Source organism: Pelobates fuscus, chromosome 3, assembly GCF_036172605.1.
Source record: "Pelobates fuscus isolate aPelFus1 chromosome 3, aPelFus1.pri, whole genome shotgun sequence".
Classification (NCBI taxonomy): domain Eukaryota; kingdom Metazoa; phylum Chordata; class Amphibia; order Anura; family Pelobatidae; genus Pelobates; species Pelobates fuscus.
In genome coordinates, this window is record NC_086319.1 from 187,255,012 (window position 1) to 187,272,087 (window position 17,076).

A 17,076-nucleotide genomic window follows, 5' to 3' on the forward strand; every position below is an offset into this window, starting at 1 on the left:
GGACCAAACTTCTGGAATAAAAGGGAATCATGACATGTCACACATGTCATGTGTCCTTAAGGGGTTAAGGACCTAATTAGTACTTTTAGTGAATCACCTTAATTATTTAATATGATGCTCTAAGCCCCAAGATGACTACAACTTAAAGGGTTACTCCAACCACTATGACCACTTCAGTGATTTGAAGTGGTCATGGTGATATGAGTCGGTATGTGCTATGTTTCTGCTTGAAACCCTGCACAGAAGTTATTCTTAATTGTGTGCTTGGGGCTAGTTGCACTCCCAGCACATGAGACGAGACTCAAATCTCTCTTCCGGGCTGCCTAATGTCAATTCTGTACATATTTTGTATCTGTTGTCAGCATGCACAGTGTGCTGGCGACAAACATGATACTCTTCTTCCTTGCAGGCAGAGCTCTTAATCATGACCACAAATCACTGCCATTTCATTGACATTTCCCTGTTTTTGAGATATATCTGTGATTGCAGGAGTTTACATCTTGATCGGAGCCGGAGCACTTATGATGTTGGTTGGATTTCTGGGCTGCTGTGGTGCAATTCAGGAGTCGGAGTGCATGCTTGGACTGGTAATATTAATTTGTTCTACTCAGAAATAATAAAAAAAAGTATGTAATGTATATATTTTTATATATAATTTGGAGCAGGGATTTTCTTTTCTTCATTGTATAGATCAGACATTAAAATTTGCAATATTACAAACACAAAAGTAAAACTACAATCATAATTAATAAAAGTTGTTTTTTTTTTTCCACATCTTTTATGTATAATGAGTGTGTGTGTACTCAAAACATTTTAGTATGGATGGCACGTTACCTAGGTCACGCCAGGAACCTGTGGGCACAGTCCTGCTTCTGATCTTCTGCTGCAGTAGAGTTTGGTTAGCAATACTGAGTTATGCAGTACCTCGCTGACTGGCTGAGAGTATTGTTTATTTTATATGGACACATGGCTTCTCCTGCCATGTTTCAAGATAAGTTGTCAAACTGTACTAAAATGTTTTGACCACTCATTTGAGGCAGCGTCAGGGCATCCCTGCTAGCAGGCTGTACTGGTTGTGGTGTTTAGAGTGTTCCCACACTAGGATGTACCTTTTCTAATAAGGACCCCTCTATCTCAGAGATGTACAAATGATGGTACTTTTGTATTTGTGTTTTTTGTTTTTGTTTTTTTTTTCTCTGTGAGTTTCACATTAAATCCAACTATGGAAAATCTTTATAACAGTGATCATTGGTTCACAGATGGATTTAAAGTCCCTACCTGGCAGTTTTGCCAAGATGATTGTCCATCCTCATGATAATTATACAGCATAACATGACAATCAAACCTGCAATTCCATCATTGCTCCTTAAGAAACACAATTCCTTTTTGTAATCCTCTATAGAAAATCACCAACGTACAGCAGTATTAGGCTCCTTTTAGCATTACATCACTGTGATTAACTTATCAAGACCAAGTGGATTAGAATCTCATTCTCCATCCAACTTTGTAGCTGCTCCGTTCAGTGGGAACTGGATAGATTTTGAATGAATGATTACATTTCCTGCAATATTAAAAAACTTAGTGTTATAGTCAGTCCAAAGGTTGACAGAGCCGCTGTCCAGTATAGAGGGAGCATCACCTAAATGCACAAACCACTCAGAGGTGAGAGGTGAATTGAGTGACACAAACCCACTCACATAAACCTAGTGGAGCACTAAATATAAATAAGTTGCCTTTAAACAATAGGGGTACCTACCAATCCAAATACAGGTTGGCATAGGATGGGGAAATATTGCACCATAAACATGATAAAGTGCAGCAACCACTAGATCGAACCAAATGATAACTAATCTCTTTTAAATTCAGAAGATGTAAAGTGATCGAATAAAATACATTACATCCATTGTTACAAGGTATGAGCCCTTTGCCACCTGGAGATTTTCAAAGAAAATACTCAAAACTTGTTTGGTATCTCTCGAGTAATTAAACATGCAACCAAGGGCTGCAAAATAAAAACAATCTATAACAACTGACAAACTCTCATTCAATGAACGTAACCCCCAATATTATGGACCTACCAGGTGGTGGGGACCTTGTTTTTCTTAAGGTAAGTGATGAAAGATCAGCTTCCCACACCTCCTCCCTTGCTAGGTGGAGAACAGTACCATTTGTTTGTGGTGCGTTTGTTCTCTTTTATGCCGCAAAATTTAGTTTGTGACGATTTAGAGAGAGTGCACATTATATTTTGTTTGTGTTGCTTAGTGTCACAAAAAATAATGTTTGTGCTGGAGATATTTGTGCATTACACAATAATACCACATTCACTGGGTTATTGAAGTCTAATGGTGTGAATGTGACCATTATATCTACAAAACCAAACCAGCACATTCATTTTCACAGCTCAATTAAAATGTAATAACATAGGGTGCAATGCATGCCTATGGGAGCGATTGAATGTGTGCGCAGCACTTGCCACACATGTGCAATAGGCCCCATTGCTCTGTTAGGAGCGTTGGATTTCGCCTTTTCCGATGAAGTTTTTGGGTAGGGGTGGGGGAGGGAGTTTCCCATTTATCATTGGGGAGAGCATTAGGAGTACCGTTGTTTGTATTCCTAACGCTAGAGCTATAGTGTTCATTTAAAAATACAGAGTGCTAACTTCACACAGCTGGTTTTTGGATTTATTTTAGCAAACCATTGCAAAAGAACAAAAAAAAGGAAAGGAGACTTAAGGGTCAATATGAACTTGATCCTAGAGTCAACAGAATAGGACTGTGCGGGTAATGACGGTCATAAACCCCAAATAGCTTAAATATGAAAACAAGTTCCTCAGGGGACTAAAAGAGTAAAGGGCAACTAGTTGTTCCTCTATAAATCCCCCCATTGCACAAGAGCAGTTTAAGGGATTCAAATAAAATATATTCCTAGATTTGGTAGGACCTTTCCAATTTCCAATCTGACTATTCTTGGTTATAGCATGATGACCCTGCAAACACATTTTTAAATAACTGCCATCACATCCTTGTTTTCTGATATTTAACAATCCTTTTAAATAGAAAGCTTGTGCATGATTCAACTGCCATGTCTGTAATCTTCAATAATTAATATCTATCTTTTTCCCATTAGTTTTTTGCCTTCCTCCTTGTTATTTTCGCTGTTGAAATTGCTGCAGGAATATGGGGATTTGCAAATAAAGACAAGGTAAGCTTCCAACCTGTATCATCACTTGTAGTATTTGTTGTAAATGTTCTTCTTCTTTTGGGTAGTCATTGCTACTTAACACTCTAAACACCAAAAACAACTTTAGCTCAATAAAGCAGTTTTGGTGTATAGAACATGCCCCTGCAGTCGCACTATTCAATTCTGTCACTTAGGAGTTAAGTCACATTTTTATGCAGCCTAGTCACACCTCCCATCGATGGGAGATACAGTCTCCCTACACATTAAACTTCTTTTATTGTACACTCTGTTTAACTTATAATTGCTTTTCTCTTGCTCTGTTAATAAACTACTAGAGCCTGCACGTGCCTTGTATGTATTGGGTAATAATGTTAGCAATGTGCTTTTCTGTCATGGAAATACAACGGGTTACTCTTTAATGAGCCATTACATTTTTATTTGTATCTTCTTTAATAGTAACGAGTTCAAAATGGGGAAAAATGTGTTAGTGATTTGCATGTTTAAATGCGTGCCATTCAAGATGGAGATTGAATGGGAACTTAGAGACTTTGCAAGAAAGCCTGCTGATTGCTCGCATGGCCAAACATCATGTTGTACTACCCGTAAGAGAGCCTTTGTAGTTTATGGAACAGTTATAAGTCCACTGTATCGCTCTTTCTGTGTAAACTATAAAAAAAATGGCTGTCAACTTTGTGAATCTAATATAATAGGAAAAAAATGTATTCCTCCTTGCCGTTCTTTTCATTTTCTGATCATAGGCCATTACAGTATAACAATAAGTAGCTTCTCCCTATCCCTAGTTGGACAAATAAAAAGAAAAGTTACAAATACCCCTTCTTACCCTCATTCTTGTTTCCAGCAATATCCCTGGAAGGGATTTTTGTGCTGCCTTGGCCTATGACAAGGAAAAGAAAATTACAAGTAGGAATACATTATTACATTACAAGTAGGAATACATTATTACATTACAAGTAGGAATACATTATTACATTACAAGTAGGAATACATTATCTCCTTTCCTTTCCATATCCATGGCAGCACAACAATGGGTAATACCCAAGCAATAACAGAGAAGGAAAGGATACACACACTCAAAATTACCAAATGCAAATGCATTAACCCAATCATTAGAAAAAAAGGAACATAATTAAAAATTGGACAGAGCGAGAACACTTTTTCCAAAGTTATCAAACTGCCCCTCTCTAACATCCAACTGCTAATGTCTAATGAACGTGTTGACCGAGGACCAAGTAGCTACTCTGCAAATCAGTTCTGGAAAAACTTTAGCTGCTGCAGTGCAGAAGGACAAAATAGAATGAGCCTTAAGTTCATCAGGAAAAGGGACTCCTTAGGCCTGGTAAGCCTCTATAGTGGCTGAAACAATTAATTTACTGATGGCTTCTTTAGAAGCTTGAAGACCTCTCCTGTGCCCATTAGGGATGATAAATAGTCTTTTGAGAAGAGCGCCAGCTTGAGGACCTATCAATATTGATCATTGAACATCTTGCCAAGTTAAGCACTGAAAGCTCAATTTCCTGGTGTTAATTTTGCATAATGCAAAGCACAATTTCTTAGTTTATATGAAAAGTAGAAGCCACCTCAGGAGCCATTCTGGGAAATCTGGCTACATCCATGTCAAAGGCCCATTTGTGGTTAATAAGGGCAAAGAGAGCTAAAACATGCACCTTCAAAGTATTATAACACAACTCCTTAAGTACAGATTGTAGGAATTCCAGAACATCCCTGGTAGAGGTATTTTGTATATCTTGCTTAGGTATAGCCCTGGAAGAAGAAACATACTGTAATATGTAGTTAAAGTGGAATGCTTCCTGGCCTCCTAAAGGCTATCCACTACTCCGAGAAGAAACCTTTAATTTTTTTTAGCCTTTCCCTTTTAACCTCCATGCCTTCAGGCTAGGGAAGATGGGTTTAGATGAAGCACAGAACCTTGATTGGAGGAGGGATGGAATTCTTGGGGAAATCCCATGAATGTTCCTTGCAGAGGCTCAGAAGAAGAGGAAACAGTGGTCTGTGAGGCCAATACAAAGCTGTCAGGATGATAGTGACTCTTGCAATAATCTTTTCAGAAGAGAGGAAAGGGTGGAAATCTGGCATATGCCAGGTTGAATTGACATTTGCATGTGCGTCTCTTCCTAGAGCCTCAATAAGAATCTGTTGACTTAGCTGTTTCTGCAAGTTGCCAATAGATCCACGTGAGGAATGTCCCTCTCTCCACTATAATCTGGAAGACTTTACCCAATAGGCACCATTCCCCTGGATCAATCTCCACCCAGAAAAGAAAGTCTACCAGTGTTCTGTAATCCTGGAAGATGAATAGCTGCCAAACCCAAAAGGTGATGTTGAACCCAAAACATAAGAGGTATCCTCAGACTCATCATTCTGCAACTTAGAGTTCACCTTTGATTATTGATATATGCCACCACATTGGCATTGTCTTTTCTAATTTGTCACTGATTTGTGTACAAGCCGATGTTGAAAATTCTTTATAGTTCCGAAGACAGCCAGCAATTCCAGAAGATTGGAAGGGATATCTCTTGCAGTAAATGTCCATTTCTGAAGATATGCTCCCCAATCCCTGTGGCTGGTGTCTGTAGTGTCCACAATCCGAGGGATATTTCCCTGGGTAAAGCCCTGAAACAAGAATTTATTTTGTAACTACCACTTCAGGAATGGAATCCTGATGGGCTACACTTAATCCCCTAATCTGAACCTCTGCAGAGGTTACATTGACAGACAATATTTGCATGCATTATGCCCTCCCCATAGGAAAGCATTGCTTCAATGCATTCCTGTAGGGATCTTACTGACACTGGATGTCCTCATGCAGAGTGTGAGGACATCCAGCTTCAGTTAGGCGACCACAAGTTGTTTAACAACTAGGTAGTCTTAGTCCTGCAATCTAATAATTGCAGTTTCTCTGGAACTACAATGTTTTACATTGCAGCACTAAGTGCAATAGGGATTATGTGCCCAGACCACTTCAATGAGCTGAAGTGGTCTCGGTGCCTATGGTATCCCTTTAACTTCTCACTTGTCATCTCTTAAATAATTGACATCCAAAATAATATTGACAGATATCCCAGTTGCATAATTGTAAAGTAATGCTCAAAATATTGGTGCTATATATGTAAATGTTTATAATAAAAAGGACTGTGGACCATAACCACTACATACTACTTGGAATCACCTGGCACCTCCCCTACTGTAACTAATCAAATAATCCTCTACTGCAGTTCAGTGATAGCCAAAAAGCTCTCGCTGAGCTGTGGCACCCATCAGACCTGTTTCAGTCCTTACTAGGGGTGACTGCTAGGGCAATCACGGCACCATAACCACAACAGGTTAAGATACTGGTGCTTGGAGTGTTTTTTTTCTAAAACTGCGTTGCTTTTAAAACTTCTCTTTGACTGTTTGGTGTTCTGCATTCTTCAGTTAGATTTATATTACTTTCACCATATTTTGTGACCTGATCAGTGTTTCAAACATACAGGAATGTAAAACTACATGCAGGAAGCTAGATTGTGGCTCTCTTGCTCTTCTGTTGTGTGTATGATCTCACTCTGGTATACTTCCTCTATTTAGTACCAATTTCCATGTGGTATGCAGTGTATAAAACACATTAAATGACTCCATTATAGATCCTGAATAATGTAGTAGTTTTTCAGTTTCTTGGAGGGGAGGAACTGATGTTAAGAGTTTTGATAAGGGTCGTATGTTGTGGTTTTTCACTTTTTCATGTTTATATTTTTTTTAAATTCTGTTTCCTTATAGATTGTTGAAGAACTGAAATCATTTTATACGGACACTTTACAACAATATCAAAATACTCAAGAGAATTCCAAAAAGGAAGCTCTGAAAGGAACTCTGATTGGAATCCACAAGGCTGTGAGTTAAATTTCTGTTTTACAAAGGTTTGAGTGTATTTGAATTTAATGCAATGTGCCTAATGTTGAATATCTGACATTTAATGGTGCACTCCTGCTTTTTCTGTGGATCTTCTCGGTTGCAAGAGGTGGGACACAAAATGGCACCTGATAGTGATCTAGAACTTCCTATAAGTACGCAAAGAAGCTATAGATCTAGCCAACTTCTTCTGAAAGTTATTTGAGTGGATACCATGTTTTAACAATATAAACAACAAATCTAGCAATGGATAGAACAATAGATTAGTACATTTTTCTGTAGGCCTAGTGTAACTGCAAAAGTCAAGATTTTGAAGACTTAGCCAAGCATCTGGTATTTAGTGTAGCAGCAAAAATTGTGTAACTCTTGTTACACAAAGAGAAGTGAACAAATGGTGAGCTTGGATATGGAGTGATGGATTTAGATTTGTACTTTTACATTAACACGTGGGCATGTGGTATGTATCTATTTGTGTAGTGGATTCTTATTTGCCTCCTCATTAAAGGACCACTCTAGGCACCCAGACCACTTCAGCTTAATGAAGTGGTCTGGGTGCCAGGTCCAGCTAGGGTTAACCCATTTTTTTTTATAAACATAGCAGTTTCAGAGAAACTGCTATGTTTATTAATGGGTTAAGCCTTCCCCCAAATCCTCTAGTGGCTGTCTCATTGACAGCCGCTAGAGGCGTTTGCGTGATTCTCACTGTGAAAATCACAGTGAGAGCACGCAAGCGTCCATAGGAAAGCATTGTAAATGCTTTCCTATGCGACCGGCTGAATGCGCGCGCAGCTCTTGCCGCGCGTGCGCATTCAGCCGACGGGGCGGAACGGAGGTGGATCGGAGGCAGAGATCTCCCCGCCCAGCACTGGAAAAAGGTAAGTTTTACCCCTTTTCCCCTTTCCAGAGCCGGGTGGGAGGGGGACCCTGAGGGTGGGGGCACCCTCAGGGCACTATAGTGCCAGGAAAATTAGTGTTTTCCTGGCACTATAGTGGTCCTTTAAACTTTGCTTTATTTGGTGCAAGCATGTTGGACGAACAGCTTTTCTATCGAGAGCCTTGCAACCAGTTACATGTCATTATTTAGCGTCACTTTATTTTGACATTTCCAGTAAAATTTTAACAAATTTAAAGTCATGTTGTCCAGAACAACAAATTGCTAAGGACTTTTTTGTTTTGTTTAAATTGTTTTATTTATTTCTCCTTCCTTAGTTTGAATGCTGTGGAGACAAAGGAACGTTGAATCCTGCTACGTTAAGTGAAATATGCCCTGGTGAGAACGGAATCCTTACTGCTTATACAACTCAGGTACAAAGAAATATATTCAGTTTAAAGTGTATCTGTCTTGGAACACAGAGCTTGGTCTTACATTAAAACACATTAAATTACATGTAGACATGCTATCTGATGTAGACAAATTTTCTTAATTCCCTTTAATGTGTTGGCCTCTCCATATTTGTCAGTGAGTTCCTCAGCATTAAACCCAGTGGCACAAGTAAGATGTCTTCATTTTGTATTTATTGGTTTAAATGTGCTGTTGTTTAGAACTGTGCTGGTGAAAGTGATTTAAAAAAAATAATAAAAAAAATAGCAGGATTTAATAGACTTCTAGGCCAACTCCTCCACTTTTAGATGTTTTTCACTAACTTTCTTTTATAAGAAACACCAATTGTGCGTTGAAAGATCCTAAACAAGTGTGCACACGCAGCATAATTAACAGTAAATGTTTTGTTTAATCAGTACTGTCCATAAAACAAATCTTGTTTTACCTCTTTCTTTCAGAACTGCCCTGCAGCCATTGAGAAGGTTTTTAATACCAAATTACATATCATTGGAGCAGTAGGAATTGGAATAGCTGTAATCATGGTTAGTGACTTTTTTTTTTGTTCTCCAGTGTTTTAACCTGAAAATATAATATTTAATGTAATTGAGGTCCATCAGGGTTATTCAAGTGAGAATAGTCAACCTTAAAGTGACACTATAGTCACCCAGACCACTTCAGCTCAATGAAGTGGTCTGGGTGCCAGGTCCCTCAGGTTTTAACCCTTCAGATGTAAACATAGCAGTTTCAGAGAAACTGCTATGTTTACATTTGGGGTTAAACCAGCCTCTAGTGGCTGTCTTCCGGACAGCCACTAGAGGTGCATCTGCCACGCTGGAGGCACGCTGGAATAAGGTAAGCTGCTGAAGGGGTTTTAACCCCTTCAGCACCACGGGAGGGGCACCCTCAGGGCACTATAGTGTCAGGAAAACCGCTTTGTTTTCCCGACACTATAGTGATCCTTTAAATGTTAAAGTTAATTTTAAATTTAAGGCCAAAAACGCCATACTGGGAGAATAGAAAATGTTACCTGTGCTTTCTCCTTAATCCCTATGTATAGTTAGACAAATGGAGGTCATTTAGTTGCTCCAATGGCCATTGGAGGGAATGCCCGCCTGCCAACGTCAAGGCAGACACCCCTAAGCGGGTCCTAACACTGACCCTTCAGCCTGCTTCCTTGAGCTTCTGGCAAAGAAATCTCTAATGAGTCAGAAAGGGGTATTTTTTATATACACCCCTATACTTATTAACCCTTAATAGGGAACACATGGGATGGGCAGCAGCATTGTAACCAGGCTGTGTGATACAAAGTAAATACAAATACAAAAAGAGAAGTCCTGCGCTTAGTCCCATTACTGCTGGGCCAGCAGCAACGACTACAATACACATCAGCCCCAATATATAGTAATAACCAAAGAAAAGAAAATGTTACCTGCGCTTTCTCCTTAATCCCTATGTATATTTAGACAAATGGAGGTCATTTAGTTGCTCCAATGGCCATTGGTGGGAATGCCCGCCTGCCAACGTCAAGGCAGACCCCCCCATTTGTCTAACTATACATAGGGATTAAGGAGAAAGCGCAGGTAACATTTTCTTTTCTTTGGTTATTACTATATATTGGGGCTGATGTGTATTGTAGTCGTTGCTGCTGGCCCAGCAGTAATGGGACTAAGCGCAGGACTTCTCTTTTTGTATTTGTACATACTGGAAGAATAGCTGATTTTTTTTTTTTCCCAGTAGAACTATCTTGGCATTGCATTTGGAATTTACTTTAAATTCCTGACATTTCTGACTTTTTAGGGAATAACCCTGTGTAAATTATTTATTATTTTTTTTTTAATTCTTTATTTTCGTGCGTGACACATAATTAATGTGTGGATGTCGTTGCAATAATATGGCTTGCGCAGAAGCCCACAGTAGCATATTAAAGACAGGTGTACAAGGCAGAATGCAGTGCGGCTTACGCAGAAGCCGATTATCTACACAGTGGTACAGGCTTGTAAAGGCAGAATTCTAGGTACAGTTAAGGTCCTCCACCACTTTAGATACGGTAATACTGTGGTGATATCAGTGGACTCTGCCATATACTGCCACATACTGTACAGTCACTTTTTAGTTTTTTTATGTTAAAACAATCATAACTATATGGAGAAGTTGGGACACCAAGTCGAAGAGAAAGCGGAGAGACCTGTGTAAATTCTTGAGCAGAACAGTCCATGTGTAGGTATGTTTCTTATCTGGTTACCCATGCTGGTATCTGTGACAGGAGGCAGTAATATTAACATGACTGATGTCACTGATACCAGCACAGACTCCAGCAATGAGTGAAACTAACGAGATTTGAAATAACAGAGATAGGGAAAAATGGAAGAGTGATGCGTGAAAGATGGTTAGGGAGATAGAAAGGGGTTGTAGGAAATGGTATGGTGTATGATTAAGGGACGGAAGGAGAATTGAAATGGGAAGGAAAGCTGAACTGGGTAATTCAGAGAGTACATATACTACAATCAGTATTGCAGTTAGATACTTAATGAAAAAGACTGAAGAAGAAGAGGAGTATGAGGGATAGGCGAAATAGAATAAGTGATTATGAAAATGGATGGCTTAGAGGATTAAATTAAGAGAAGATGATATTAGGAAGGAGAGTAAGGACATTAAATATGAGAGCGTTGATTTTAAAGGAAAATGGACCATACTAAGCAGGGGAAGGGTGATAAATATAATGTAAAGCTGTAATGAGCTGAGTTGGGAATGTTAAAGGAAATTGGTGATTAAAAGAGAATTTGAGAATATCCATGGGAGGAAGAGATGAAATAAGGGAAGGGAGGTGGATATATGAGAGAGTGATATGGGATATATGAGCGAGTGATTTAAATAAATATAAAGGGATTTAACACTTACGAAGTTGGACAGCACTCTTGTAGAATATTGGTTTATAATTGGAAATGTTTGTGAATGTTATTTCCCATTGCATGCAGCAATATTGTTCCATGAAATAGTTGAAATTAATTTCACTAAATTGAGCAGTTATTCACAGTTGAACATTCACAGACCGTTCAGAGATTTTCAGTCCCTTCAACTTTAAAGTGGAATCTGAAAGATAAAATGTAGAAATTTATACAAATAAAATCATAGAGAACAATATTCTCCCTATGATGAAACAAATAAATAAACAACTTAAAGACTTAAGAACTGCAGAGATATCATGGATTGGGAGAATAAATGTTGTAAAATCATATTTAATGCCCAAATGGAGCTATATATTCCGCATGATACTTCTTAAAATTCCCAAACCATGCCTTACAATGATACAGACAGCTTTTGAGAAGTTTATATGGCTGAAAAAAAAACCGAGGGTGAATAAAAAAATACTAAATATGAGTTCCAAAAAGGGTGGGTTGGGGGTCCCAGATATTCTAGAGACATATGAGACATGCGCATTGGCTCATTTAATTATATCATTAAAGGAGAGCTCCGCAGAGGAAGCCTGGGCAAAAATAGAAGCTACAAGACTGGGATCTCCAGACTTATTGGCTATATTTTGGAGTCTACAAAAGAGAAATAATACAAACATAAGCCTTATTACGGATAATTTATTATGGCAGTGGAAAAATTGGAAAAAGAGACTTAAGATACTGGATAAAATTATCACGGATATAACTTTCAACATTTTGACAGTCAATATAGAAGATTTAAAAATAAAAAACTGGACGGCTAATGGTATTAATAATATAGACCAAATAATGCAACAGAATCAAATTATGTCCTTTGAGGACATTGGGCAGCTATTTTCCCTTCCCTATAGAGAGAAATTTACATATTTAAGGATAAAGCATTTTTACATAAACATAGGGCCATAGAGTCATCTGAAGGATTACATACATTCATGAATTTAATTGACTCTAAAAGTAATAAAAAATTAGTATCACATTGTGCTAAACTATATAAATTATATAAATCAAGCCCAACATTTCCAGCCCTTGTATCTTGGGAAAAAGACCTACAGGTTACTATTACAAGAAATGAGTGGATAAATGCAAATAATGCCGTAACTAAGGCTATTCATTGTTTAAATTCATCTGAAAGTGATTATAAGATCATTAATAGATGGCATTCTGTCCCCACTAAACTGGCAAAAATGTACTCATCCTCTCAATATAAGTGTTGGAGATGTGGCTCATCTAGAGCAGACTATGTCCACATCTGGTGGTCGTGCCCAAACCTAAGTCAACTGTGGAATAAAGTAGCAACATTTTGTCAAGAGGTGATAAAAGTAGATCTTGACTTTACCTGTAAGTCTTTCGTATTACATCTAGGTTGGCCTAGAATTTCAAGAAGCAAAAAAGATATAGTGATTCACATCTTAACGGAGACTAAAACAACATTGGCGAGATATTGGAAATTATCTGATTCCCCCTCTTGGGACATGATAAAATTTTCAGGTCCTGAACCATTGCAAAATGGAGATTGGAATCCTGAGACAAGACAACTATACTAATCCAAGAATAGAACAATGGGAGGAATGGGTAAAAAAGTTAAGCCCTACATAAGGAAAATAGTGGTATCCATTATTTGATTTTAGCACAGTATGAGTATTGGACATTACTGTTAAAAACTACGTAGTGAACAATAATAAAAACAATTTTTTTGAGAAGAATAAAAGATGATAAACTTACTGTGACAAATAACTTATGAATATAGACAGATCAGAAAAATGTCTTAATAATTTTACATCTTACAGAGCTAACACTGTTGATAAGGTTCATGGGGCTGTAATGCTTCTATATTTTGCATCTCTATATAAAGCCGTTTTTTTGGCTATTAATAACGTACATTTTCTTTAAAACAAAAAAAAAAAAAAAAAAAGAAGAAAAGAGAAAGTATAAGAAAATTATAAGTAAAGGGGAAAATATCAAGCCCCATAGTAAGGCATTATCTATCAGGATATATAGACCTCGGCACAGTATGACTTTATGTTTGTTTTGTTTTTATGTTTACATGGTTTATCATAGACAGTAAATAGCTATTTAAGGTTCTCTCAAGTTGAAGTAAAGATACTAAATTTGGTATGTCGTCTAATTTATAATTAAGAGGATAATTAAGGGTAATAAATTAAAAGATTCAGTATCTTAGAGGGCTAGAACTGTCGGAACGTATTTATTGTTTTATTGTCTATTTTTTAAAGTCCTGTACTGTCTATTGTGATACATTTTCGAAAAATAAAAAAATTAATAAATAAAAAAAATGTAGAAATCCTTAATACTTCAGTTACCTCTAGTTTGGAAAGGAGGGCCTTCATTTGGGCTCTATGACAGGAGCTCTGCCTTTTACTTTTGATATAAATCCGCCTCTGTACCAACCCATCAGCAGAGAGATGTCCATACAGTTTGCTTCCAATATCCACATGGAGGTGAAGGTGGAGAAGGTGAAACAGAGACAATGTGTTCTGTTTCTTCTCCAATGTAAACTTTGAACTGACCGTGCCAGGACTGAGTAGGATTGTGAAGTCAGTTGCTTAATCTTTAAAGCTACATTAATTTTTTTTTTTTTTTAAATGAACATCCCATAAAAGGTAAATGCAAGTTATGTGACTGGGTTAACAGATAAAAGATAGTCTCCTAATAAGTGTGATGCTGGTTTTACAGCCGTTACATTCATGATCTATCTAAGTAGTTGAGAAGTACTTCAGTAGAAGTACAGTATATAGGCACACCATTTTCAAACATTTTGATCCTTAAAGTGGAATGGAAACTTGAGCTTAGTATTGTGAGCACCCAGAGAAACCACATTTACAGTATTTATTTTGTCCGTATTTGGACATAATTCATTGGCAGAGCACGTTCGCTGGAATAATTCCCATCTAAAATAGTTCTCCATCAAGGGAGCTAACATTTTACATTACTGATCTTTTTTGTACAAACTGAAACTGTTTGAAATTTCATTGTGAGTCCAATTTCATAAGTTGACATTTCTTGAAAGGAGTTGGACTCTCTCTGATCCCTGCTAAATTATAAATGTACAAATATCCACGTTAAAGAGACTTTTTTTTTTTTAATGAATTTGTCTCTTTTCTTTTCCAGATATTTGGCATGATCTTCAGCATGGTTCTCTGTTGTGCAATCCGAAATAACAGGGAAATGGTATAATGGAGATTTGTATAGAAACATTAATATGGGGGAATGACTTCATAATGTTCCAAACCTCATTTTCTAAGAAGTTGTGCTATATTTTTGTTTTTCTTTTAATGCAATGTTTGCTTTCCTTTTTTATGTTTTTGCTACTATAAGTCTAAATTGTAAACCAATGATACAAGGTACATGATTTGTTGATGGGTTAAATACACACAAATATATATATATTGTATAACTACAAAAGACTGTATTCAGTGTACCCAATTTAGATTAATCGGTTTGCTTTCTTAAAATCCTAATCAAAATATAACTTATGTTGAATATAATTTGGTACTTAATTAAAAAAAAAAAAAAATTATAAAATGTGTATTGTTTCTGATCTTAACTATTAACATGCATCTGTATAGAGCTGTCTGGACAAGTTGATCCGTAGGAATCCGGTAGCTGATGAGCCAGCTGCTGATGCAGCTATGTATACATTTCTGGCCTCCCGAAAATAAGTACTGAAAAGTTTTAAGTTTAGTTGCTCATCTCCCATGTTTTCTGCTTACAGAGGTGTGCCACAATTCATTGGATCCAAATGCCTTGGTTATATGCAAGAAAAAGAAGCTCCACTATAAGCTTGTATTTGAAATATCAGGGTTTTAAACGAATTGGGTTTAGACATAAATGAGTATGTATACATATACTTCAACCTTGTTTGTAGATGCTTGCTTAGTTTAATAAATCATTCATACAATAATTTAGTAATAAATGCCATGCCCTCCCCCAACACATTGCTAGAGAAATGAAACATGCCCCTCTTTTTGAAATGTATGTTATGAGGTCCCATCATATCTGGGAACTCTAACAATTAACTGACCTCTATAAGCTACAAATTAGTTGTATTATTTATTATTATTATTATTATTTTATTATTTATAGAGCGCCGTCAGATTCCGCAGCACCTTACAATCGGTGGACGAACAGACATGTAGTTGTAACCAGACAAGTTGGACACACAGGAACAGAGGGGTTGAGGGCCCTGCTCAATGAGCTTACAGGCTAGAGGGAGTGGGGTAAAATGACACAAAAAGGTAAGGATAGTATTAGACTAGTGACAGTTGCAGAAGAGGTATTTCAAAGCTGTAGCTAAATTCTGCCCAAATACATTGTATACATCATGTATAGTAGAGATAAATGCTTCATTCAGTGTAAAATACTGAGATTTTACTCATCATAGCTTGTTCCAGCACTGCCATTTCCTCTGCTTCATGGCTCAACTTTAATGGGTGTTACTCTTCATGTAAATTCCACCTCCGGTCTGTCCTCAGCTCCTCCTACAGTCTGCTTTCACAGGCCATGTTGCCAGCATGCTGGCATTTGAACCGCTCCTACACTGGCTAGGGAGTTTCCATAGCAAAAATATTAAACATAAAAAAAAAAATCTCACATTTGACATAAGTATTTAGATCCACAGTACTTGATTTTTGAAATGTTGCAAGCTTCTTAAAAATAAGTTTATCTGACCCTTTGCCATGGCACTTGAAATTTAGCTTAGATCCCATTTCCATTATATAATACTTGATATGTTTTTATACTTTGATTTGAGTTCAAATGTGGCAAATTCAATACGTTTTGAACATGATTTGTTTTGAATATGTTTATTGTTTTCACAATATAAACGCATATCTCGGATTGATTTGTGGGAAAGCGGGTAAATGCCCACGCAGGGGCGTAAGCATCAGTATAGAGAAGTGCAAGCATTTGGTCGCCTACGCAAAGGCGGATTTGTCATAACCTGGATAACATAACATACTGTCGACTGATCTATGCAATTAAAACGATTTACTGCTATATGTTTCATTAGGGTAGTCGTCTTTTCAGTAGCTAGTGCTCATCTTGCATGTACTCTGCACGCAATTACGCAATACTTGAAAGTGATTAAAGGCGCTGGTAGCTGTATGCGAGTGATTCAAAGTAACCAAGCTTTGACAAGAATTAAGCACACATAAATTTTGCAGAGTTAGATATATCAAGTACATTAGGCACATTTAGTAACGCAGGGTACGAAGCCCTTGCTGCCTGGCCCGCGCCTTATCTGTCTATCTCACATGTTTATAGTTAAGTAGAAATAGATCAACGTGAAACATGTAAACTTGGTTATGCGCATTTAAATAAAGCAATTGGCTTAACACACCATGTAGTTCTGGTAAAGGGGTTGTGCATATAACCATGTCATTTAACATGCTGTAATATATAACTGTGTTTGGCTTGAGGCTGTAATATAAAAACTGTGAAGCTTTTGTAACAATACGTGCATTAATTTAAATTAGTCAGGCATCTTGAGGCATCAATACATCCTGTTTACATCATTGCTGCCGCTAGTCAAGGGCAATATTGGCATGCCTCGCATTGTGTGTAATAATTAGTGGGGCTGTGAAAGCAGGGTACATGCTTTGCTGGGCTTATTAACGGCCCCTGGATTCGTGGAGGACCTGCACACTGATGTTAATTGCTTAAATTGTACATACAAGCGTGGAA

At 37.5% G+C, this 17,076-nt stretch overlaps 1 protein-coding gene across 1 annotated transcript in view; it reads left to right on the forward strand.

Annotated features, from left to right (window-relative positions):
* CD9 (CD9 molecule) overlaps positions 1-14,897 on the forward strand; it is a 39,120-nt gene extending 24,223 nt beyond the window's left edge. The window contains exons 3-8 of the mRNA XM_063447823.1: positions 490-587; positions 3,127-3,201; positions 6,973-7,086; positions 8,314-8,409; positions 8,884-8,967; positions 14,503-14,897. Of these exons, the coding sequence (XP_063303893.1) occupies positions 490-587; positions 3,127-3,201; positions 6,973-7,086; positions 8,314-8,409; positions 8,884-8,967; positions 14,503-14,568 (533 nt within the window). The 3' untranslated portion in view covers positions 14,569-14,897. The remainder of the gene's footprint in view (positions 1-489; positions 588-3,126; positions 3,202-6,972; positions 7,087-8,313; positions 8,410-8,883; positions 8,968-14,502) is intronic.
* Positions 14,898-17,076: the final 2,179 nt, after the last annotated feature.